We start from the raw sequence: 24,966 nt of genomic DNA on the forward strand, positions 1-24,966 counted from the left end.
GCCACCCTAACCCGCAGTAATGTCAATGTCATTTTCAGAATTTGTTTATTAGAACAATGTAAAACTGTACATAAGACAATGAGTAAGCCACCTCCAACATCCCCAGAAGAAGACAATAATCACAATCAAGTCAGAGCATCATATTACACTTTAAACAGTGCAAAGTGCTGTATTAAATATTTCCATTCAACCTACACATGTAACAAAGATGGCTCTGTGACAATAACACTGGTCACCATGCTGTGACAAAATGTTTACATCATCAGGGCAACTTGAGAGAACATATTGGTCATTTGACCTTCATTCACATGTACATCATCATCATATTACCAAACTTGCACGTCATAAAAAAGAGATCAGCAGCAACATGGGGGAAATTGATTAAAAAACAATGACATAACTTCTGGAGTCACAATGCAACTGTATATCATCTTTGGCATGCTTGGAAAACAATCTGGTTCAACAACATAGTAAAGGCCAAAAGTTTCAGAAAACAATAGTCATTTTCAAATAGTTGATTTACAAATCTATCCAATTGAAGTCTACACATTTGTACTTATTCTCTGCCCAATTTTCAACTCCAAGAGACTAACTAAATCTAAACTAACTCAGATTTGTGCATTTGTGTTTCACAAAAGTGAAAATGTAGCAAAACAAGCAACTGTTCTGTACAACAACAGAAGAGGAAGAATCCAGCAGCTGTCAAGAGTCATAATAATCAAACTAATCAGAGATCAGGATGGTCCAGTTTAGAGATGAGGATTAGCACTTCTGTAGTCAACCTGTGATTAATGCCCTCCTGTTAGTGGTAACTGATAGGCGACTTGAAAATCCCAAAGCAAAAGCAAAGCTGAAGGCACACTTTAATGAAGGAAACACAAATAAATCCATCTGAACACATACGTAGCATCTCACTGATAATTTGGTGCACCAAATACTGACATGATGAATGCACTGTGCTTTTCGGAGAAGGCAAAGAAAGCTGTCCACTATGACTCTGTGGATCAACAATGAACCCATGTTAATGCTTTCCCACACGGCATAATAGAATCTCAGTCATTCACAGTGTTTTGTGAGTTTGTCTTGAGCCAATTGGATGACATAGCATGGTAAATGAAAGTACAAAGTAAAAATTCTATTGTTTATTATTGATTGCGAGCAGTCTATGCATCAGCCTTTTCTGTCTCGGCAAACTCCTCACTGGCCCTCTTGCGAGATTGGTCACCTCTGCAAAACAAAAGGACCTTTGATCAGAAACCTGGGCTACAATCCCATTCTCTATCCTTCCCAGTGTATGCACTCCTCGACAACCACTCATGCATCTAAAAGCATTGGATTGGTTTAGGCATGGGCTAGAATGTGTATTGTTGTAAAAATTGAGTCACTCTATAATAGTAATATAACAAATATTGAAGTTGATAACATGAAATACACATTAATCTATAGTATTCGATCATATTTGATTTCAGGATTTGTTGGTTAATTCTGTTCTTCCACCAACATTGATGCAATGTGATATAATGCATGCTTCATCTCTGCCTCCTGATAGTCAACTTAACATGTTGATTAACATATTTGCCAACAGATCACATAGGCTAACAACCTTAATTTTAACTCATGACTGTACATACAGTAGTAACAGAGGTTGTCAACCTCAGAACTCTCACCTGGGAAAGCCGTTTTGAGATAGTTCCATCTGTAGCTTCTGGTCGTGTGCTGCATAATCAGAGAGCTGAGACTCCACTGCAGGGGGGTTCATTTGGGGAATGAACCCAGAGAAGAGAACTGGGGCTAATTGTGCCCACTCTGAAACAGATAGCAAACAGCGATTAACAAACACTTAATAGCAGGACCAAACCTAACTTGGTGACCAATAAAAATGACCCATCTTCGTTATTTGTGCTGAACTAACTCGCACTAGAGCGGCTGAACCGATAGTTTTACATGTGGATGTCATTCTTGGTGGCAGCTTGTACAATGAAAGATAACAGAGCAGCAGAGAAAATGCCATGATTTACCTGGCCGAAGAGTATAAAGGCCTTTAACCACACTAGCCATTGTTGATGGTCTGACTTGAAAAGGCATGGAATGGGCTTCGATGAGAAGAGCTAAGAGAGAAAAATGTGAATAAACATAGAACCAGAATATCAACAGCACAACTTTGCAAGATTCACAAGCTTTATGTCATGACAAGATTTGAGAATAGAAAAGTTTTGATTTCGATGCCAAAGAGCTATGAAAGTAGACCACTGTACTCACGTATCAATGTGTTCACATGTTTTTCTGCAACATGGTCTGTGAATAGTTTCATAAGATCTTCTCTCAGGTCTCTGTTAAGCTTTGTTTCAATGTAGAACTTACTCTGAAAATGCAGAATGGGGGAAAAAACAAAACTTGTTTTAAAGATAACTATTGTAGGGATGCGAGGATGGTGTTTTATTGCATATTTATTCCATACCTAACAATGAAAGGCAGGAAAGAGACATCAACGTTACGTCAAAGCATTTCTCAAGATAAAGGGATGAATTGACACATGCACCAGAACTGTTCATGTCAGTATATCTGTCACCTTTGTATTAACAGAAATAGCCAGTTACGCTACTGTCTGGCGAATGGTTCCAGAGCATCCGGTCTCAGACCAACAGGTTCCGAGACAGTTTTTACCTTCAAGCTATAAGTTTTACTTTTGAACTGATTCCCCCAGCTGCCCAGCAGCACTACCTGCTGCTCACCTGCACTAGAGACAATTTGCACTCACATCACACATTCTCACTTATCATTGCTGCTATATTTATAATATGTATCTGTCTATATTCCACCATATTGCTATACTTTTATTGACTTATTATTATTGATTGTATTTGGTACTTTACTGTGCCTTATTGCCTATTGTGTTTTGTTATTATTCTCTTATATTCCTATCCTTATATTTACACAGCACGGTTGAGAAGTTGCTCGTTACAAGCATTTCACTGTACCGTTTACATCTGTATCCTGTGAATATGATGAATAAACATTGATTTGATTTTGATTAGTAAAGTATGTCTAATAAATAATATGCCATAATAAGCCATGACAGGCAACAGGGCAGAAGGACAACTGACTGACTGACTGACTGATGATCAGGGGCTCAGATACGATTCTGAAGTGATTTAAAAGGCCCACTAGAGTGACTTTGATTTCCATATCAGATCATTTCTGGGTAAATGTTTGGTTACATGCTTTAATTGTTCAGAATTAAAATGCTCAAATACAGAATTGACTGGGCGTGACACTTGCATTTTTGACTGACAGTTCATATTTTTGATTGACAGTTTATCTTGTGAGCATCTCGTTCCAAGGTTCAATGTTTTTTAGCTGGCTGTAATGTTGGCCAAATATTAGCAGCCTACAGTGTCTCTTATACTGATGTATGCAAAAAAATTGTGAGTTACTTTAGAGTTAGCTTTGTAAAATTGTTAGCAACTCTACTAAGATAAGTTAGCGAACAGGTAGTTTTTCTAGCTTGCAAAATGCAACAATGCGTTAGCTCAAACAACAAGATCTACATTTAGCTACATCATTTTCTGATCTTTTTGCTGCATTTTACCTCAACATTCTAAATGGCCAGTTTCATCTAGTCTCGGCTGTTATCTGTCCCTGCTGAGAGCTGACAATGTGTGCGTTGCTAGTGCTGGCTAAAATGGAAGGGATGTTAAATCTAAACAAATGATATAACTGGTTTATTTGATTCAGTTTTACTACCCAGAGCATGCATCCTATTTGAGTATAACATGAGTAGGTCTTGGTGACAGACACAGGGAGGGAGAGGGAGAGTAGCAGGACTAGATGTTTACATAAAGAGTACTGGAAAACGACCGAAACCACATTTTTCCATATTTAGGTAATGTTAATTTGATCTGGTGAAGCCAAAATTTAAACCAAAACACTGGAAATTACAATTTTCACTGTACTGGGCCTTTAATATATCAGATATTGTTCAATAATCCCAATCTACGTGTACAGCTTTGTTGTCATTCTGCCCTATTGCTCACAACTACAATGCCTTCAGTAAGTATTCAACCCCTGGACTTTTTCCACATTTTGTTGTGTTACAACCTGACTTTAAAATAGATTTAATTCGGGGGGGATTTGTCACTGATCTACACAAAACACCACTTAATGTCATAAAGTGAAAAACATTTTCAGAAATGTTCACATAAATTAAAAATAAAAAGCTGAAAGGTCTTGATTCAATAAGTATTCACCCCCTGTGCTATGACACTCCTAAAATTAGCTCAAATGCAAAAATGTCTTCAACAAGTCACTCAATAAGTTGAATTAAGTCCAGTGTAAGCATAATAGTTCATGTGATTTTGGAATTAATATCTTTGTTGTTCCCCACCGATGAAATCAGGGAGTGGACTATGATTCGGTCTCTGTCCGTTTGTATGTCACATGTTTTTTCTCTGACACCAAGAGGACAATTTTGATGAAACTTAAGCGAATGATGAGTCTTGCCATACAGATCCGACATTTACAAAATTACATTGATTGGCCCAATTTTGAGAAAACTATGGTGAAAGATGTATATCGCCATAGAGACTGTTTAGGAGTTTCGAGGTGACGCGGATTCATCATTAAAAACCTCACCATAGGTGCAATGTGGAGATCTAGATTAATGCAATAGGCCTACAGCCTAACAATTGTGGGAATAACATTTTGAGAAATCAACGCAAAGCTGTAAGAAGCAAGACTGATATCATCTCATTTTGTGAGTGAAGTCTGTTATGCAGCATAATTGAATACCGAAACTCGGCCGATATCAATACAGAAACCAGAGTTGCATAACATTGGTTTATAGCCAGTCGCATTTGTAACTAAATACATTTTGTCCTAGTCTATTGGTGAAATTTGTGTTTGAAGTAAACGTGGTTTACTATACACAGTTTGTATAGGGTCTCTGACTTGCAGAGGAATCATTTACACACTGTGTCAATCCGGTTGTCATTACAAACTGAGTAAATGGAGAGGAACAAACAACAAGCCACTCACAAATGCGACCCTGAGGCCTGGGGAGACTTACAAAAATCTACAAAGTTGAATGGCTGAAAGGAAAAAGCAAAGTCGGTGGGACAACATCATCCCAATCACTCTACAAAATTGCTCTATACAACCGAGTGGCCAAAGAGAATCCCTTAATTAAAACAAATCTATTTCACATCCATAATTGTGTATGCAACAATGAATTGAAGTGTTCAATGTTATTGGCATGGTTGTCACCAGCAGGAACAGGCAATCCTTCAGAGACCATATAAAAACAAAGATATTCATTGCGAAATCACATGAACTATTATCCTTGATGGACTCAATTTAATTTATTGAGTGACTTGAAGATATTTTAGGAGTGTCATAGCAAAGGGGGTGAATACTTATTGACTCAAGACATTTCAGCGTTTAATTTTTAATTAATTTGTAAACATTTCTAAAACATAACTTTCACTTTGACATTATGCGGTATTTTGTGTAGATCAGTGACAGACTTCTTTTATTTATTTTTGTATCTATTTGAAGTCAGGTTGTAACACAACAAAATGTGTCCAGGGGATGAATACTTACTAAAGGCACTGTACTTATAGTAGCTTATTATGGCATATTGTTCTGTAACTGGCCATTTTTGTTTGCCTTGAGTAAGGCTATGGACGAAACATTGAATGACTCTTTCTTGTCCACCATTGTTGGATATTCATAAGCATATGGATCTCTTCATATGGATACATACCATGTAGATGAATACAGGAACTATGCATTGAAGGGCAGCAGTATATTGGGTCAGGACATGGTCAAAATTCTCAACAAAATTCTCAGGTGCACTGGTCTGATAAAAGAAATTAGATGGTATAGTATAGTTTAGGTATATCATACTTATCAGGTATTTTGATTAATTACTGCGGTTTCAGGTGTCATTTATGAAACTGTGTTATTGATGGATGGACCTATTCTTTTCTTACTTGTAAATCAGAGGATATTTGCTGTAGATGGGTAGTTATCTTCAACATCAAGTCTTTGTAGAGCAGCTCTGAGTGTTGCTGACAAACACATTTGTACACATAACTGAAATTGTAAAAAGGCAAACAATCAATTTAGATCCTAAGGGATCACAAGTAACAACACAATCTTTAAGGAAGTAAGGGTCATGCATCATTTTGTAAACAACTACAAACAAATACAATTCCCTCAATCAATTTACTTGCACTCCTTTCCCTGTATACATCAACCATATAAGTGAGTAATAGTAAGTATCCTTGTGCCCCGGAACAGACAAGCCCAAACGGCCCATAGAGCAGAAGCCTAGCTCCTGTTTCTGTAGCGTGAGGCAGCTTAATGTACAAGTACAAAACTGGACATGACGCTAGTATGTCACAGGACCTTACCCCCAATCCATCTCCTTACTGCTGAGTGCCAAGCAGAGGCATCAGCCCCATTTTTAGAGTCTTTGGTATGACTCAGCCAGGGGATCAAACCACCAACCTTCCAATCTCAGGGTGGGCACTCTAACCACAACCATGAAAGTCTCACCTATATATCTGCTCATATGATATGGAGATGTGGTCCACAGGGTTTTGTTTCAGCAGGTGTTCAATGGCTTTCTCCAGGTTTGGCCAGTATGTGTGTCTATAGTCCTCTTCGGTCATTGCATTCATTACTGAACAATAAAATGATAAAAGAAGATTAAGTTATCATGCAACCATGTCATGACAATATGATTCCAAGTCAAGGGTCCAACCAAGTTATCCAGTACACAGCTACTAGAGACAGCTAACGTTAGCTAGGTTTACTCCACTGAGGTTGCACATCAAAAAAAGGAACAATGATTGCTATCTAGTTACCTGATGTAGCTAACTAAGATATCTTCCATGTGAAAATAACATAGCAACAAGCTAGCCACCTTACATTTCTCGAACTTACGTCGTAAGTTACGAAACTTTGAGGATGAGTTAAGAGCAAATGTCCCTGCAACAGAAGCTGAAGAAGCAGGGTTGTCAGTCTCGCTGGTCTCACTGCTCACGCTGCTGGAATCTGAATCCACGACCTTTGAAACGCTGCCGGAACAGACCTTTCCTTGGGTTCCTCGCGTTCTATCTTGTGTACCAAGCACCAGTGAGATAGGTACGGGCTGAGGTACATCTGAGGGCTGGGTCCTCAGGTAGGTGTGGACAGCATGCCCACTGCTCTCACGGTAGTTATGATTGTGATCATCATTTAAGCCAAAACTATCTTCCTCCATGTCCTCCATCATACAGTGTTACAAGTTTTCGATAGAAAGTGTTTATACAATTTAAAAAACCCCAATCCTTTGGTACCTCAGTGTGTTGCGGTGCGATCGAATCAGCTGTTTTACGACACTTTGCAACACTGGTTATCGTCAGTCAGTTTCGTCTCAAATGGGGCAACAGGGCAATGTAGTTTGTATAATCAGATCATTTGTTCTTCCAACAACGTATGAATCTGATATTCAAACAGATAAAAACTGAACCGTAACCCTATTTGATTCAATTGATTGGAGCTTCGTTCACTTCCTATAAGACAATCCTCATTCAATCCATGTTCTACCAATCAGTTTAAAACACATCTATGCTCCCACATCATCTGATAAGCAGACACTTACCTACAGTGCTCATTTTTGACTGAACCTGCATTTCACATCCTAACATGTATCCATGCAACTACCAATAAATAATGGAATGCATACTGCAAGGGTTGAAAAGGCATGTTTTTCATTCAATATTGATCTCATGGGAGACAGAACATTGTAACAATAAGGGGCTTTACACAACCTATGCTGTGTACATGTATGTCTAACCAGGCCAGCCCAGTACAGCTAAGCTTGGTTCAACTTTGTAATGTAAATTAGTATTTAGAATCTCTTATTCCCTGATATCTAAAGTTATAAAAATGGTTGAGATGCAATTTGGCTCAATCCAGATTTGTCCTCAAACACTCAAAAGACTTTGCTAAATCTAAACAGAAGTCCAGCAGTTTCCTGGGACAGTAGAGCTCTGGAGAGATTAACCTGCTGAAGTTAGTCACACTCTAACCAGCTTTCAAAACGTAACAAACACTGTGACCCACGGTTTCAAAAGAAGAAAACACTGCTATATGCTCCAATGAAAGCTTATTGAATAGTTATAAGGCTTTATGTTTGAACACAATTTAACTTTTTCAATTTCATTTGGAAGACCATCACCTACTCTTTGTCTTACATGTTACAAAGTACAAAAATAATACAAGCTTGACCATAAAAAGTAGCTGCCAAATATAAGGAAAAGAATGCCATTCACTGACTGACAAAGCTTTTGAAGATTCAATGGAAAATCTATATTTGGGTGTGCGGGGGGGGGAGTGTTCTTTGGTCTAGATTGCTTTTTCACCATCAATCTTCCAAAGAGGGCTTCGTTGAGTTGAGCTACTGTTTATTTCCTGGTAAAACACAAAAATGTAATCAAACCACCTCGAGCTCACTTATGTAGTTAGACACAGACATAATAAGAAAATAGAACAATGAATTTTCTGCACATGCACGCAAAATGTGTTGTCACACAATCTCGACTTTATGACAAATGAATAGAGGGGTTGTGGGGACAAAAATATACAAAACAAGATATAAAAAAAAAAAGACAACTAGTGCTTTGTAGGCCAGGTAATTCAGTTTTAAAGGTGTGTGGTGTTCTGGACATTTTCTGCTGTATTGTCTGTCTGCACACTTGATGTGCCCTCACTGGCTTGCTTGTGTGGAAGTGTGTCTCTAGGGCAACCCTCTCCCTCGTTGGATGCTGTGCAAGGCTCCTCAGCCTCACTGTCTTCCTCCTCTATACCATCAGCACTGCAGCAGGAGTCATCGCTCTCGCTTCCACAGGAGCTGGACGTCTCATCCTCAGAGTTGGAGTACACCTCTGCCCCATGGAAGATGTAGTGATTTGGTGATTGAAATAGGTATTGACAAGCTGGGGGAAAAAAGGCAAGACATTTTGAGTTCAACTTAATAACCTGACATGGCTTTTGTTGGCAGGCAGTGTCATAAAAATATACCCCATCACAAACCCGGTTTCTTACACATTTCCTACACTTACTATATTTCCACTCATATGTACACAAGTCTTATTTAATATTGGATCAGAATTGTAGTTCTTGTCAAACAATCATATTTGTTTTGACATGTTATAAGGATCCATCTGGGAAACATGCCTTGCTGGTTGCATATATAAAACCATGCCAGAGCTACAAGATCTGACATTTTAAATATTCAATCTTTACATCAGCCTCTGTATGAAGTGTGATTCAAAATCTTACTCTCAAGACGTTTGCTGATTGGACTTCGACTGACTCGACTCATCCAGCAACGTCTACGAACTTCAACGTTGATGTTTTGGTCATTTAATTTCAGGGCCTCTTCTCTCTGTGTTTCCACTATTTGTGACTCTGAACACTCAGTTCTCTCCTCATTGGGATTCTGAGCAGTGTGACAGGGCTCTGGGGGTGCTCCATCAGTTTCATTAGTGTCAGCGACAATCTGAGTTTCTGTCTCCTCCAAGGCCTTGACTGATGAGTGTGCATGATGGTGCTTCTGTTCTTCTATTGGCTTATTGTGAGTAGACAAGGCCTCACAAGGTGGTTGGTCCGTGGGAGTGGGTAACCGAGGGGGTTTCTCTGTGATCTCATTGAGTCTTAAGGAGTTGTAGCACAGTTGCTCGAAGTCTCCACCCAATCGATGGCAGAGCTCATTGATGATGACATCACAGTCCCCAAGTAGCTCAACGTCAAAGTTGAGGTGAGGCAGCTGCTCCCGATTAATCAGAACTTGAGGCACTTCATGAGGAATGGAGCCTGGATGGAAACAAGGTCGCCTGTTACACATGCATGGCTCTACTTCAAGACTAAAAAAACATCACTTGTATGAAACTTAAAAGGGTATTTCAAACTTACTTGGGATAAGTGCTACTGGTCGCACTTTTAGTGAAGACCCAATGACAATAAGGAGGTCCACTTCATCCTTATCCTGCTTCATAGCTCTGTGAAACAATTCTGGAAGATTTTCTCCGAAGAATACAATATCTGGCTTCATGATCGCCAGAGGGATCTCCAGACACTGTGGACAGTGAGGGACAACCTGGAAGAGGGATTTGTATTCAATAGTTAGAAAATCAGCAAACAATGAGAATTCAGAAGACCCTGAAAAGTATCAAATGGGAACAACATTTGCAAATACCTGATTAAAGATATCTTCCCTTACGGCCTCACAGTCAACCTTGTGCTTACAGACGAGGCAGGACGCTGTTGCAAAAGACCCTGAAATACACAGAATGTGTCAGACTTTTGGACCTATTGCCAACTAACTGAATAAAAGGTTGGTATGTGTTATTCACCATGACACTGGATGATCCTCTGTACCCCAGCCACTTGTTCTAGAGTGTCAATGTTCTGAGTGTAGTTACGTAGTAGCTTTCCCTGCTTATCCAGCATAGATATGAATTTGTGACACGGCGAAGGTTGGAACTGTCCAGGATAGATCTCCTGCAACAAAGCACAGCAATCCAAACCCGTTTTACCTCCTACATGCTAAAAACCTGGTTCATGTAGGACACCAGTGTATACATATCTATGCCAGTGGAGGCAGAATTCCGAGGACGTGCTCATTGTAAGGCATGGAATGGAATGAGGAAACGTATCAAACACATTAAAATGAGCCCGTCCTCTGATTTCTACCTCCACCAGCCTCCCCAGAACTACACATTTAATCAAACACATGATGCAATATGACATTTTATAAGAATAGCAGGTTTGAGGTCGGTTGAATTTCAATACAGTCAATTCAGGAAGTAAATTGAAATCACTAATCAATGAAGTGAAGTGTGGAATTTATTTTCAATGATTTCACAATAAACTGAAAAAGCTTTTTTACATCAAATGTTTTTTTATATTTTTATTTATTATTGTAAATTCACATCACTTCCTGGAATGAAATCGAATTTACCCCAACCCTGATATATAGACAATGTATTCAGTCCACAAACCTTAGCAAACTTAAAAAAGGGCCTTGGGTCTCTTCTGAAGTATTCTATATCAAACATTGCTTGAGGGTCTGGAAGGTCAGGGAAATCTATTGCCAGCCGTGCATAAATACCATCTCTGGACCGAAAGTCTGGTATTCCACAAGAAACAGACACCTGGAAAAAAGGACAAATCTTCAATCCTAATTCTGCAACAGTGAAACACATTGATTGAAACTCTATTTGATAAGGCAATAGAGCTTTAAACAGGCCTGAAAATTCAAGCCTGACCCGACCCGGGCCCGTTGAAATGGAGCCTAAGCAAGACATCAACATTTTATGAGCCTGAGCCCGAAAAAACACCAGAACTCTATAAAGCGTCCGATTCTTCATCCAGTGCATATTGCCATTGTGCACAACATCTTTTTGAAGACGAGAAATAAGCCACATCTAGCTTTTCTTGGCTGTTGTTTTTGTGTGTTTGTGTAAGTATTGATAACGCTCCTGAAGAGAAGGCGTCATGCACACAGCCATAACATGTTTGCCAATGCAGTCAGAGTGCAACTATGGCCTAACCTTTCTTTCTTAAGTTTTCTATCATAATTATTACTATCATTTGCTACTACTACTGCAAAATAAAGTAAGCTGTAAAGTACCATCCCACATCAATTGTCCGAAAATCAGGTCCGATCCGGCCCCATTGGGACCCATCGGGTTCGGGCTGAAATTTAAAACTCTATAAGGCAATTGCAGTACCAGATTATCATGTGTAATCATTGCACCAATATTAGTTGCATAATAAACAAAGCTTAAGAACATTGTTGTGAGCATCCTTCATGTGCAGACTTTTAGTTGACAGTCAATTCGAACTCAGCTAGACAGAATATACAGAAAAAGTTTCTAGCAATGTCAATATTGTACATACCCCAGCACCAGTTAGCACAAGGATCTTTTTGCTTTCATGAAGTATCCTGACCACGTCCTCCAGGGTGTTTATGTCTTTGCGCTTCTTTCTTTTAGGTGGCTCTGAGATGTTGATGATGATCTGCCACAGAGTCATGTCGTCCAAGTCAGGTGGAAGCACAGTCTCAGGAAGCAGGTCTTTAAGTATTGTTCTCGGATCAGTCTCTCTCATGATATGTTGCTGAATAAAACTGTAGGAACCTAATTTTTAAAAACACTATAAGCACACACTTGGAAAACACATACAAAGCAATATATTTGTACCAAGAAGACTCTACAACAGAATATACTGGACTGCATATAACAATGTAACTATTTGACAATACTATGGCTTGAATTGTGCGAATGAGATTACAGTCCAAAAGATCAATTATGGTAGCTGGATTATCCAACTTCACAGCACTTGCCACAGAGTTGGATGGCCTTCTCAACTCACCCACCACAGTTGAACTTTGATCAGGTTTTACTCCAAATACTTAAATAAATCCCAGTATTTATCAACCTGTCATTGCCATTGTATATTGCCATTGTATATTGCCATTCCATTGTGTACATTGCTTCACCGCTGTTTATACTGCTTATACTGTTTATATTTCTTAGTACTTCTATTTTATTTTATTCTATTTTAAAACTTATTGTTGCACTATTCTGTGGCACTGTCACTTTTGCATTTCACTGTATACTTGTATGCACATGACAAATAAAGAATCTTGAATCTATTTACTTTCCACCCTACAGTAACCATGTCTGGCCATGTATGATGTTCATCTGTATCTTCTTTCAAATGTCCCAATTTTTTGAGAACAAACATCATCATCTTCTACTAACAAGAAAAAGTGCGGGCTGGCCTTGTCTGTTCTGCCCGACTGCCCCTAGCAGTTTGGAGTAAGCAGGACAAGCTAATCAAGGTGAGGAAACACATGCGCCGATTGTGCTCACCTTGATGGGTGTGTCCTTCGTTACTCCAAACTGCTGTGGGCTGTCGGCAGGCCAGACGAGAAGGGTCTGTCTGAGGACTGCAGTCGTTGGGAGCGTTGCATGCCGTAGGCGTACCCTGGCACATTTTAATATGCTGTTTTTATGGTTTTCAATATTTTTTAACTCACATTGTTGTAATGTAATCCCTTGACCACATTTGATCCAATTTTGAATTAATTATATGTATTAATATTTATATTTAAGGGTTGTGGGGTCAGGGTATTGGTCCCACCACTTGGAGTCAAGTTAGCTAGAGCTGGTATAGATACTCATGGCGTGACATTTTAATGGGGTACGAAAGTACGGTTTCCAATAGACTATTAACTAATTAACTAGACTATTAACTAACGGCCAATGGGAAGCTATTTGTACAAGCTGTTTGATTCCCGCTATGCCACCGACCTCACCGCCGGACACTCTGACCGGACTAGAGAAGGCTATTAGATGAGCTCTGCAAAATGTTTTTTAATAGTCACAGCCAAGGAGGATTACATCAAGATTGTTGTATGCAAAAAGTGCATACTGATTGCTGAATTTCAGGAAAGTCATCAAACTTCATACTCAGATAAAGACCCCTTCAAACCGCAATGCACTTATAAAAGAACATAAAAAAATAAAATACATTTTCCACCATCGTAATAGCATGCTCTTGTCCAACCACCAAGTCAGGTCCCATCAGGTTTAAACAATTATAGACCCATTTCTAAACTCCTCTTTTTATCCAAAGTTTTAGAGAAGGTTGTCTATAATCAACTGACTAGCTATGTGAATAGAAATTATTTATTTTTCCAATTTGATTTTCGGCCGTCATAGTACTGAAACTGCTCTCCTTAGGTCACAAACAATCTACTTTTAGCAGCTGATTCAGGTCAGTGTTATATTTTAATTATCCTTGATCTGAGTGCAACCTTTGATGCAATCAATTATACCATTTTAATAAACCGCCTTAGATATTGTGTAAGGATTACAGACATTGCCTTAAAATGGTTCTCCTCCTGCCTTAAAGGTGTGTCTCTTCCTCAGCCAAAGTGAACTCTGGTGTGCCACAAGTCTCCATTTTAGGCCCAATTTTATTGTCATTATACATGCTTCCACTACGCCAGATTATCTGTAAATACTTTAATATTATTTTATATTTTAATTTAAATATGAATATTTCCTTTCACTGTCATGCGGACGACACCCAGTTATATCTTCCCATTAAACCCCATGATTCATCCAGTTTCATAGCTTCACTTAATGATTGCTTGAAAAATATTAGATGTTGGATGTCCCAGAATCTTTTACAATTGAATGACAGTAAATCTGAGGTAGTCATAGTTGGCCCTCCTAGCTCTGCAGTAGCAATACAGGACAGTCTTGGCTGTCTGTCTTCCAAAGTCAAATCTTCAGCTCAAAACCTAGGGGTGATTTTTTTATCCTGACCTCAGTTTCGAGTCATGTACAGTCATGTTTTTATCAGTTATGAAACATTTCCAAAATACAGCCTTTCTTGTCATTTGCTGATCTAAAAGTCATCCATACATTCATCTCATCTTGTTTAGATTATTGTAACTCCCTCTATTCTTCCCTCAGTAAAAAGTACCTTTACGGTTACAGATAGTCCAAAATGCAGCAGCTAGGCTTTTAACCAGCACTAGGAAAAGAGACCACATCACCCCAATTTTAGCCTCCCTACAATGGTCACCTGTTAGTTTTAGAATTGATTTTAAGATTTTACTGATAACTTTTAAGGCTCAGCTGGGTCTCGGACCAGACAATATTTCTGACCTTTTAATCCCCTACGAGCCTCAGCACAGCCCTTCTGGCCGTTTCGGAGTCTACGCTGAAGAGAAAAGGTGACTGTGTCTTTGCCATTAGGATCCCTAGACTCAGGAATGACCTGCCTGAGGATATTAGGCTAGCAAGATCGGTATTTTCTTTTAAATCTCTTCTTAAAAGATTTTTTGTTAGTTTTTCTGTTGTTTGTGTATATATGTACATTTGATGTGTGTGTGTGTGTGTGTGTGTGTATATATATATATATATATATATATATATATATATATATATATATATATATATATATATATATATATATATATATATATATATATTATACACATATACACACACACACACACACCACTTTATTAAGAACACCTGTACACTACTCATGTGCTCATGGTGGAGGTTGTGTAATGGTGTGGGGAATGTTTTCTTGGCACACTTTGGGCCCGTTAATACCAATCAATACGCTTGAATGCCACAGCCTATTTGAGTACTGTTGCTGACCATGTGCATCCCTTCATGGCCACAATTTACCCATCTTCTAATGGCTACTTCCAGCATGATAATGCACCATGTCACAAAGCAAAAGTCGTCTCAAACTGGTTTCATGAACATTACATTTACGGCATTTAGCCAAAGCGACTTACAACAAATACTTAAACAAATGTAAGTGAATCATCTATCCATCAGTCATCATAAGATAAAGTAATCAATGCTCAGACCAGGGGCCATAGGCAACATGACAATGAGTTCAGTGTTCTTCAGTGGCCTTTCCAGTCACCGGATCTGAATCCACCTTTGAGATGTGGTAGAACGGCAGATTCACAGCTTGAAAGTGCACCTGAAAAATCTGGAAAGCAGGAATTGCGTGATGCAATCATGTCATCATGGACCACAATCTCAAAGGAATGTTTCCAACATCTTGTGGAATCAATGCCATGGAGAATTGAGGCTGTTTTGAGAGCACCCAGTATTAGTATAGTGTTCTTAATAAAGTGTTCGGTGAGTGTATGTATGTATTTGAGTAAAATTAACATTTTTGTTTTATTCTATAAACTACTGACAACATTTCTCCCAAATTGCAAATAATAATATTGTCATTTAGAGCATTTATTTGCAGAAAATGACAACTGGTCAAAATAACAAAAAAGATGTTTTCAGATCTCGAATAATGCAAAGAAAACAAGTTAATCTTCATTTTTAAACAACACAATACTAATGTTTTAACTTAGGAAGAGTTCAGAAATCAATATTTGGTGGAATAACCCTGATTTACAATCATAGCTGTCATGCGTCTTGGCATGCTCTCCACCAGTCTTTCACATTGCTGTTGGGTGACTTTATGCCACTCCTGAAACCCTGGGTCGACAGTTCCATCCGTGCCGCTCTGAGGGCTCGCACCGCCGCTTACAACTCCGGGCTGGCATCCGGCAGCATGGAGGAGTATAAAGCGGAGTCCTACAAACTGCGGAGGGCGGTGAAAGCCGCCAAGAGGAGATACGCAGACAGAATGACAACGACACCAGGGGCCTATGGCGAGGACTACGATCTATTACGGATTACCGGCACACACCCCCCTCAACCGGAAGTGCAGATGCCTCCCTAGCCGAAGACCTGAACTCTTTTTATGCACGGTTTGAGGCTGGCAACACTACCGCTAGCGCGCCGGCTAACAACAACAACGTCAGAGTGCTGGCTAGCGCGGCTGATGGGAGGTCACACGCTGGGGCAGAGCAAGCACTCTCCGTGACGGAACACGACGTGAGGAGGGCTCTGCTGAAGGTGAATACAAGGAAAGCTGCTGGCCCAGATGGCATACCTGGGAGAGTACTTAAGACCTGTGCTAACCAGCTAGCTCCTGTGTTCACCACTATATTCAACCTCTCACTGGCTAATTCAGTAGTTCCCACCTGTTTTAAAAGATCCTCTATCGTCCCTGTGCCCAAGATCACCTCCCCAGCCTGCTTGAATGACTACAGACCCGTGGCTCTAACCTCAGTGGTCATGAAGTGCTTTGAGAGGCTGATTAAGGATTACATCTGCTCCTCCCTCCCTCCGACCCTGGACCCACTGCAGTTCGCATATAGACCAAACAGATCTACAGACGATGCAGTTTCCCAGGTCCTCCACACCACTCTCTCTCACCTTGACAGACAGAAGGGGGGCTATGTGAGAATGCTGTTTATAGACTACAGCTCAGCGTTCAATACCATAGTCCCCACCAGACTGGCTGATAAGATGATTGGTCTAGGACTGAACATTCCCCTGTGTGCCTGGATCCTGGACTTTCCGACGGCCAGGCCACAGTTGGTCAGGGTGGGTAGACACACCTTCAGCTCACTCACACTGAGCACAGGGTCCCCCCAGGGCTGTGTCCTTAGTCCCCTCCTCTACTCCCTGTACACCCACGACTGTGTGGCTAAGTCCAGCGAAAACTCCATCATTAAGTTTGCGGACGACACGGTCGTGGTGGGGCTGATCTCAGACAACAATGAGAAAGGCTACCTGGACGAGGTGGCGGACCTGTCACTCTGGTGTCAGGAGAACAGCCTCATCCTGAATGTCTCCAAGACAAAAGAGCTGATAGTGGACTTCGGGAGAGCACAACAACTAAGGGCCTACACACCGCTGGACATCGGTGGGACTGCTGTGGACAGGGTGAGCAGTTTTAAATACCTGGGAGTCCACATCTCAGAAGACCTGACCTGGACTACCCACATCAGTTCTCTGGTGGGAAAGGCAAGGCAGCGCCTGTTCCATCTCAGGCAGTTGAGGAAATTCAGAGTCTCCCGGAGGATCCTTCAGTCCTTCTACTCTGGAGCTGTGGAGAGCATCCTGGCTGGCAACATCACCGTCTGGTACAGCAACAGCACAGCCCAGGACAGGCGAGCTCTGCAAAGGGTGGTACGCCTGGCAGAAAAAACCATGGGAGCTCCAACCCCCCCTCTCCATGTCCTGTACACCAGGAGGTGTAGGACCAGAGCCTACAGGATTATGAAGGACCCTCACCACCCAAAACATGGACTGTTCCAGCCGCTGCGGTCAGGAAAACGCCTCCGCTGTCATGCAGCAAGAACAGAGAGGCTAAGGCTGAGTTTCTTCCCCCACGCCATCAGAATCATCAACGATGACCCCACCAGTGCCCCCCTCAAGTCACTCACACACGCACTGTCATCATAACACATATGCACACACAATCATCCATCTGCTATTTATATTGCTTACTGCTTATACCGTTCATATTGTTTATACTGTCCATTTTTTAGTATTTCTATTTTTATTTTATTCTATTTTTAAACTTATTGTATTGTTGCACTACTCTGTGGCACTGTGACTTTTGCATTTCACTGTATACTTGTATGCACGTGACAAATAAAGAATCTTGAATCTGGCGCAAAAATTCAAGCAGCTTGGCTTTGTTTGATGGCTTGTGACCATCCATCTTTCTCTTGATCACATTCCAGAGGTTTTCAATGGGGTTCAGGTCCGGAGACTGGGCTGGCCATGACAGGGTCTTGACCTGGTAGTCCTCCATCCACACCTTGATTGACCTGGCTGTGTGGCATGGAGCAATGTCCTGCTGGAAAAACCAATCCTCAGAGTTGGGGAACATTGTCAGAGCAGAAGGAAGCAAGTTTTCTTCCAGGACAACTTTGTATGTGGCTTGATTCATGCGTCCTTCGCAAAGACAAATCTGCCCAATTCCAGCCTTGCTGAAGCATCCCCAAATCACCGATCCACCACCAAATTTCACAGTAGGTGTGTGACACTGTGGCTTGTAGGCCTCTCCAGGTCTCTGTCTAACCATTAGACGACCAGGTGTTGGGCAAAGCTGTAAATTGGACTCATCAGAGAATATGACCTTACTCCAGTCCTCTATGGTCCAATCCTTATGGTCTTTTGCAAACCTCAGCCTGGCTCTTCTTTGCTTCTCGTTGATGAAGGGCTTTTTTCTAGCTTTGCACGACTTCAGCCCTGCCCCTAGGAGCCTGTTTCGAACCGTCCTCGCCGTGCACTTCACCCCAGCTGCCATTTGCCATTCTTTTTGTAGGTCACTTGATGTCATCCTACGGTTGTTGAGTGACACTCGAATGAGTTGGCGGTCATCCCGGTGAGTGGAGAGTTGTTTTACGCTCACTGTATCCCTCTGCCAGTAAAGCCAGAATTGAACCTTTCTTTTCCTCACTCAAAACTTTCTTTTCAACTCTTTTGGCATGGTCAATGCCAAGAGTGTGCAAAGCTGTCATCAAAGCAAAAGGTGGCTACTTTGAAGATTCTAAAATATAAAACATATTATGGTTTGTTTAACTACAACTATTATTTTTTGTTTACTACATAATTCCACGTGTTCTTTCATAGTTTTGGTGTCTTCAATATTAATCTACAATGTAGAAAATTGAATGAGAAGGTGTGTCCAAACTTTTGACTGGTACTGTGTGTGTGTGTGTGTATATATATATATATATATATATATATATATATATATATATATATATATATATACACATATATATATATATATATATATATATATACACGACCTGCTGAAGTTCAAACCGAGCATCAGAATGGGGAAGAAAAGTGATTTGAGAACGTGGCATGGTTGTTGGTGCCAGACGGGCTGGTCTGAGTATTTCAGAAACTGCTGATCTACTGGGATTTTCACGCACAACCATCTCTGGGGTTTAAGAATGGTCCGAAAAAGAGAAAATATCCAGTGAGCGGCAGTTCTCTGGGCGAAAATGCCTTGTTGATGCCAGAGGTCAGAGGAGAATGGCCAGACAGGTTCGAGATGATGAACGCAAAACACATCGAACCTTGAAGCAGATGGGCTACAGCAGCAGAAGACCACACCGGGTGCCACTCCTGTTAGCTAAGAACAGGAAACTCAGGCTACAATTCGCATGGGCTCACCAAAATTGGACAATAGAAGATTCACATGATCTCAAACTGGTTTCTTGAACATGACAATGAGTTCACTGTACTCCAATGGCCTCCACAGTCACCAGATCTCAATCCAATAGAGCATCTTTGGGATGTGGTGGAACGGGAGATTCGCATCATGGATGTGCAGCCGACAAATCTGCAGCAACTGCGTGATGCTATCATGTCAATATGGACCAAAATCTCTGAGGAATGTTTCCAGCACCTTGTTGAATCTATGCCACAAAGAATTAAGGCAGTTATGAAGGCAAAAGGGGGTCCAACCCGGTACTAGCAAGGTGTACCTAATAAAGTGGCCGGTGAGTGTATATATACACAAACACATATACACACAGTGCCCTGCGTAAGTAATGGGACAATGAAGCATGTTTTTAGAATTAAACCATTTCTATGAGGTTAAATTCAGGATCAGCTTTTATTTGATGGTATGTGTACATATTGGTTTAAACATTCAGAAATTACAACACATTTTATGCATAGTCCCCCTGTTTCTGGGTACCCAAAAGTCCAATGAATTCAGAGGAATTTGCTTACACTTGAGAAGACAAGCTGTTTCTGTACACTTCAAAATACATTCTGCTGCTGTCAGCAATTACATCATCAATTAAGACAACATAACATTAACTCCCCCTCCACCATGTTTCACAGATGAGGTGTTATGCGGTAAATCTTAGGCAGATCCTTTTATCTCCAAACGTTCCACTTGCAATCACTCTGGCACATGATAAGATTATGTTTGGACAAGACCTTTTTCCAGACCTCTGCAGGCATGTTAGGTGCTTTTTAGCAAACTGTAAGTGACCATCCTTTTTTAGGATAACTAGTGGTTTATACTTTGCAGTGAAGCACCTTGCAGTGAATACGGCTGGTGACATATTCTGAGGATGGTAGTCTCTGGCACATTTACCCCTACCTCCTGGAGTGTTCCTGATCAATGGGATCGTTTTTTTTTTCTTTCTTAATTATGGTTATCCACTGTGGAAGTCTTCCTTGGCCTACCAGCCCTTTTGCGACTTTTGAGCTCACCAGATCTTTTTTTCCCTTTTTAATGATGTTCCAAACTGTTGATTTTGGCAAGCCTAAGGTTTTGACTATGTTTCCGCCTAATAAAGGCTCCTTAGACTTTCATTGACACCGCTTTGGTCTTCATGTTGACAGTTTACCATATACAGTGCCCTGTGTAAGTAATGGTACAGTGAAGCATATATTTTTCTTTTGGCTCTACACTCCAAAAGTTTGGATTTCAAATCAAACAATTACTATAAATAAAGTAGAGATACTCAGCTTTTAGTAGATGGTACAGTTTGGTTTCACCAGTCAGACATTATAACACTTTATATGCATAGTCCCCCTATTTCAGGGTACCCAAAAGTAAGGGGACAATTGGCTTCATGGGTGTTTCTGGTAAGTCAGGTGATTTCCATACACGTCTTTTATCTTTCTTTGGTTTATTCTATATATATATATATATATATATATATATATATATATATATACACACACACACATTAAATGTTTCTGTCTATTTAGGGACTGGCACTGTAAATTAGCGCAAGTTGTTTGAGCTAGCACAGTGTTGTATTTTGCAAGCTAGAAAAACAGCATGTTCACCAACTTATCTTACATTTACATTTATGGCATTTAGCAGACACCTTTATCCAGAGTGACTTACAACAAATACATTGGACTAAGTAAGTGAATCATCTATACATTAGTCATCATAAGAAAAAATAATCTATGCTAGGACCAGGGGCTATTGGCTGTCACAATGCTAGAAGAAAGTTTTTCAATTTATTTACAGGAGAGAAACATGCACAGGGGGTAGATCATAAATCTTAGAGTTGCTTACAATTTTACAAAGCAAGCTTCAAATATTCAAACCAAAACACTGGAAATGATAAGGCAAACCATTCTCTGTCATAGCCTCGGTAGGCTAAAGAAAGTTGGTCTAGCGTGTATACAGTAGTTTAACTTTATCTTCAATTTTGCCTGTATTGGATATCCGACAAATTTATCTGAGGGGGCTACAGTTAGGGGTTGCTGCATTAAATATTACGGGTGGGTGGGGGGGGCTGTGTTGCATATCACATGTTAAACAAGCAATTCGGTGACTTGACGGGAGAATGGCTGAATGGAATATGAATATTATGGAGGACGGTTATTGACGGCTAGTGCTGTTCAAGATATATGAGCATGGCGTTATTTCTATTACAGTATATTGGATGACTGTCATTCATATTCTGTCATTCACCCAGCTCCAATCACCCCGCACACACAGTTCACTTTCATAGCAGCCACATACTGCATGACTTTGCCGACAAATAGCCAAAATGCAAGATGCTGCACGGTGACATAGGCGCCCGCTACTGTAGATTGCAGCGCATGATTGGATGAGCTGGGATTGACATTTGACATACTGACAAATATATGGAACGCTTATCAGAGCTGTTTATAGGCCTTGTGTCATAAACCTAAGATCCGATCATTTCATGCTTTTCACTCACACTAACCACTACGTTATTCTCCCGTCAAAAGTCCCCTGAATTGCTTGAGTTCCACTTCACCCCCCTCACAACATTTTAGGCAGCACCCCCCTCACATCTTTTCCTGTCCTTGATACTGTGTATTAGCTTCAAAACATGGTGCACTTAGAGGCTACAGTAAAACTGCTCCATTTGGCTCTGATGAAAGTATATCTTCTCATGTGAGATCATCCTCCGTTCCGATGTAGTAATTACAATTCACAATGTATCATGTTACGTGCCAGCTCACTAGTAGCAGCTCACACAGCTCACAAAATAATTCACTAAAACACTTTCCAGGAGTTAAAAATAATCAGATGGTGGTTATTGTTTGTGCTCGCTGTCAAATGCGTACTGACAAATGTAAACAAACATGGATGTTTGCAAGTGCAAGATGCATGTGCCATCCTTCACAGCTCTTATCACCACCTTGTGGTGGCTTTCGGGAGCACTTTACATTGTGAATTTCTTGCAGCAGCGGGACTTAGGCATACCTTGTTGAAATGTCGTGTGCACCTATTAAACCCCTGCCAACTGTATGTTATTTTGTATTTAGATAAACAGAGGGAGATAATTAATCCCCCCCCTTCAGCCAGTGACGTAATCAACGTATTCAATTCACCCAGTAGATGGCAGCAATTCTCGTCCTATTTATGTTTACTTACATTTTTTCACAAACCTTTGTAGCATCGAGCAGGGAAATGTGTTCTAGTCGGGTGTTCATCATTACTCTGTGCAAAGCTGTGCATATAAGCACCTCTAAAAGTAGCCAGTTACTATAAACGCGAACGGTTATAATTTAATTTTGTTCGTACAGTAGGTTGTAATGCCACTGAAAGCAACGGGCGACAGATTGATTTTCAGATATGATGACACTAGATTTCTGCGAACGTGGTAGGTAGTTCAGGCGAAGCTGCAAGAATGACGACGTAAGACAATGTGATATGCGCTTGACACGCTGTGATAGCTGTCAGTCTGGGCAGGCAAAGTAAAACTTGTAGCGTAAGGAGGCGTGATCTGCTGCGAGGAGGCGTGGTCTGCAGCAAGGGGCCGGGTCTATCCGACAAGCTGCGGTCTACAGCCAGACCATTTTGGACCGGACCGCACTTTTTCTCGATATTAGAACATGATATGACGGCACTCACCATGACTCTGGACTTTCGCATTGTTGTCGTGACTAGATGATGGCGGCGGGTTGAAATATTATTACCCTCCCACACACATTGCAAATGTTTGTTAAAGATCAGGACATCCAAAGAAGATACAGATAAACGTCATACATGGCCAGACATGGTTACTGTATAGTGGGAACGTAAATACTGGGATTTATTTAAGTATCTGGAGTAAAACCTTATCGAAACCTAGTCGAGAGGGCCGTCCAACTCCATGGCACTTGCCACTTATCCAATTATGGTTGAATAAATTAATCATTCCAATCACAGAAGTAGTAGTGATATACTTATAAATGGTATAGCTTTTGTGATGTTGTTTGACAGAAAATAAAATCAGAGGTGAAACCCTTTCAGTTGATTTGGAGATTTACATGCGGACAACTTTGCCACCTACCTATCTGTGGTTGGGGTGTCCAGTCACTGGAACTTGCATGTGAGGATCTGTCATCATCCTCATTGACACAGTCGGGGGTGGCGAACCCATTGGGGTGCAGCTCCGCAACCTGACCAAGACACCCTGGAATAAGAGGACAAAGTTTAGATACAATGATTGCAACTCCTTGATTGATCAATATGTCAATCCGACAACTTTAGCTAGCTAAGGCAAATGGTAAAATCATAATTGTTCACATGCAATAATGCCATCACGTTTCAAATTCAGCCTGTCCCGTATTTGGCCGAAGCATTTGTTGGTGGTGGAAAAAAATGTTCATGTCACTTTATCAGATCAACAAGAGTGCGCTCGTTCCAAACTTCAACTTCAGTTTAGACACGGTGCCAGGTTTTTGGTCTTGCGCTTGTTTGCAAAAAGTTTAGCTAGAGCAGGTTAGCGAGCTAATAAGTTAGCCAATAGTTATTATCCATGCATTGAACCATCCAGCCAGACATGTAACGCTGCGAGTCCGCCAAAAAACTTGGCTAGGTAGTTAGCTAAGTTGGCTAGTAAAGCCCAGCAGCGTACCTGCAGGCTCCGCAGCTGGTCCACATAAGGGCGCCTTGTCTAGTTTAACTAGAGTTTCGTGAGGCTCCAAAACTTGCAGCCCATTGTCTCCGCCTAACACTGCTTCTGCTTGGGCCTGTTCCACCGCCATCACCGGCTCAACCTTCTCCTTCTCCGGCCGCGCAGAGATCGCTGCCGCCCAACTCTCACCGGTCTCTGGCCCGCAGGCAACTTGCTCTGTCTGAACGATTTTAAACCCACATTCTATGGCCATACTCATTTTGGGCTTTTTGGAAAGAGGTTCTTCCATATTCGAGGTGCTGGAACTGGCTCCAACAAGGATATTTTCCCCGTCCGCCATCTTCAGCTCGAAGCCGCTGTGTGGGCTGTGGTGGTAGAAATTCTTCCGCGGTCGACAGCTGGGTGATTTAAATGGCGCATGTGATTCGTTCGTTCGCTCCCCACCAGCAGTTGATGCACAAACGCCGTCTCTGCATGTCAATGACGTCAACCAAAACAAAATATGTCATGTGTGGCGTATACATTTTTCATGTTTGTACATTTAACATCACTGGAAAATACAGTGTTATTAAGTTATTTGCAGTGTTCAAATAAAGTGTTACGTTAACGTACACAATTACTTAACTTTG

General features: G+C 40.8%; 2 protein-coding genes across 2 annotated transcripts; both read right to left on the reverse strand.

The window, feature by feature from the left end:
- Window positions 1-70: 70 nt before the first annotated feature.
- cacul1 (CDK2 associated cullin domain 1) lies at window positions 71-7,299 on the reverse strand. The gene is made up of 8 exons (XM_083694970.1): window positions 6,949-7,299; window positions 6,559-6,685; window positions 5,991-6,093; window positions 5,762-5,857; window positions 2,260-2,362; window positions 2,019-2,108; window positions 1,668-1,806; window positions 71-1,227 (listed from the first exon to the last, which is right to left on the reverse strand). Exons 1-8 carry the CDS (start codon window positions 7,277-7,279, stop codon window positions 1,164-1,166), a joined length of 1,053 nt encoding a protein of 350 aa, XP_083551096.1. The 5' UTR covers window positions 7,280-7,299; the 3' UTR covers window positions 71-1,163.
- A 509-nt stretch (window positions 7,300-7,808) lies between these two features.
- Window positions 7,809-24,734, reverse strand: sirt1 (sirtuin 1). Its single transcript, XM_083695336.1, has 9 exons — window positions 24,338-24,734; window positions 23,771-23,893; window positions 11,953-12,191; window positions 11,052-11,204; window positions 10,404-10,551; window positions 10,247-10,326; window positions 9,964-10,147; window positions 9,331-9,864; window positions 7,809-8,984 (listed from the first exon to the last, which is right to left on the reverse strand). Exons 1-9 carry the CDS (start codon window positions 24,675-24,677, stop codon window positions 8,692-8,694), a joined length of 2,094 nt encoding a protein of 697 aa, XP_083551462.1. The 5' UTR covers window positions 24,678-24,734; the 3' UTR covers window positions 7,809-8,691.
- Window positions 24,735-24,966: the final 232 nt, after the last annotated feature.

Source organism: Argentina silus, assembly GCF_951799395.1.
Source record: "Argentina silus genome assembly, chromosome: X".
NCBI classification, from domain to species: domain Eukaryota; kingdom Metazoa; phylum Chordata; class Actinopteri; order Argentiniformes; family Argentinidae; genus Argentina; species Argentina silus.

Excerpts from the sequence above, each read along its gene's own strand:
- cacul1 (XM_083694970.1), bottom strand. The coding sequence starts at position 7,279 with ATGATGGAGGACATGGAGGAAGATAGTTTTGGCTTAAATGATGATCAC. Across the intron at positions 2,363-5,761 it reads TTCCTGTATTCATCTACATG|AGTAAGTTCTACATTGAAAC; the intron begins GTATGTATCCAT and ends CTGCATTTTCAG. Across the intron at positions 1,807-2,018 it reads CCTTTATACTCTTCGGCCAG|AGTGGGCACAATTAGCCCCA; the intron begins GTAAATCATGGC and ends TATCTGTTTCAG.
- sirt1 (XM_083695336.1), bottom strand. The coding sequence starts at position 24,677 with ATGGCGGACGGGGAAAATATCCTTGTTGGAGCCAGTTCCAGCACCTCG. Across the intron at positions 10,327-10,403 it reads GAGGATCATCCAGTGTCATG|GGTCTTTTGCAACAGCGTCC; the intron begins GTGAATAACACA and ends TGTGTATTTCAG. Across the intron at positions 8,985-9,330 it reads AATCAGCAAACGTCTTGAGA|CTTGTCAATACCTATTTCAA; the intron begins GTAAGATTTTGA and ends TTTTTCCCCCAG.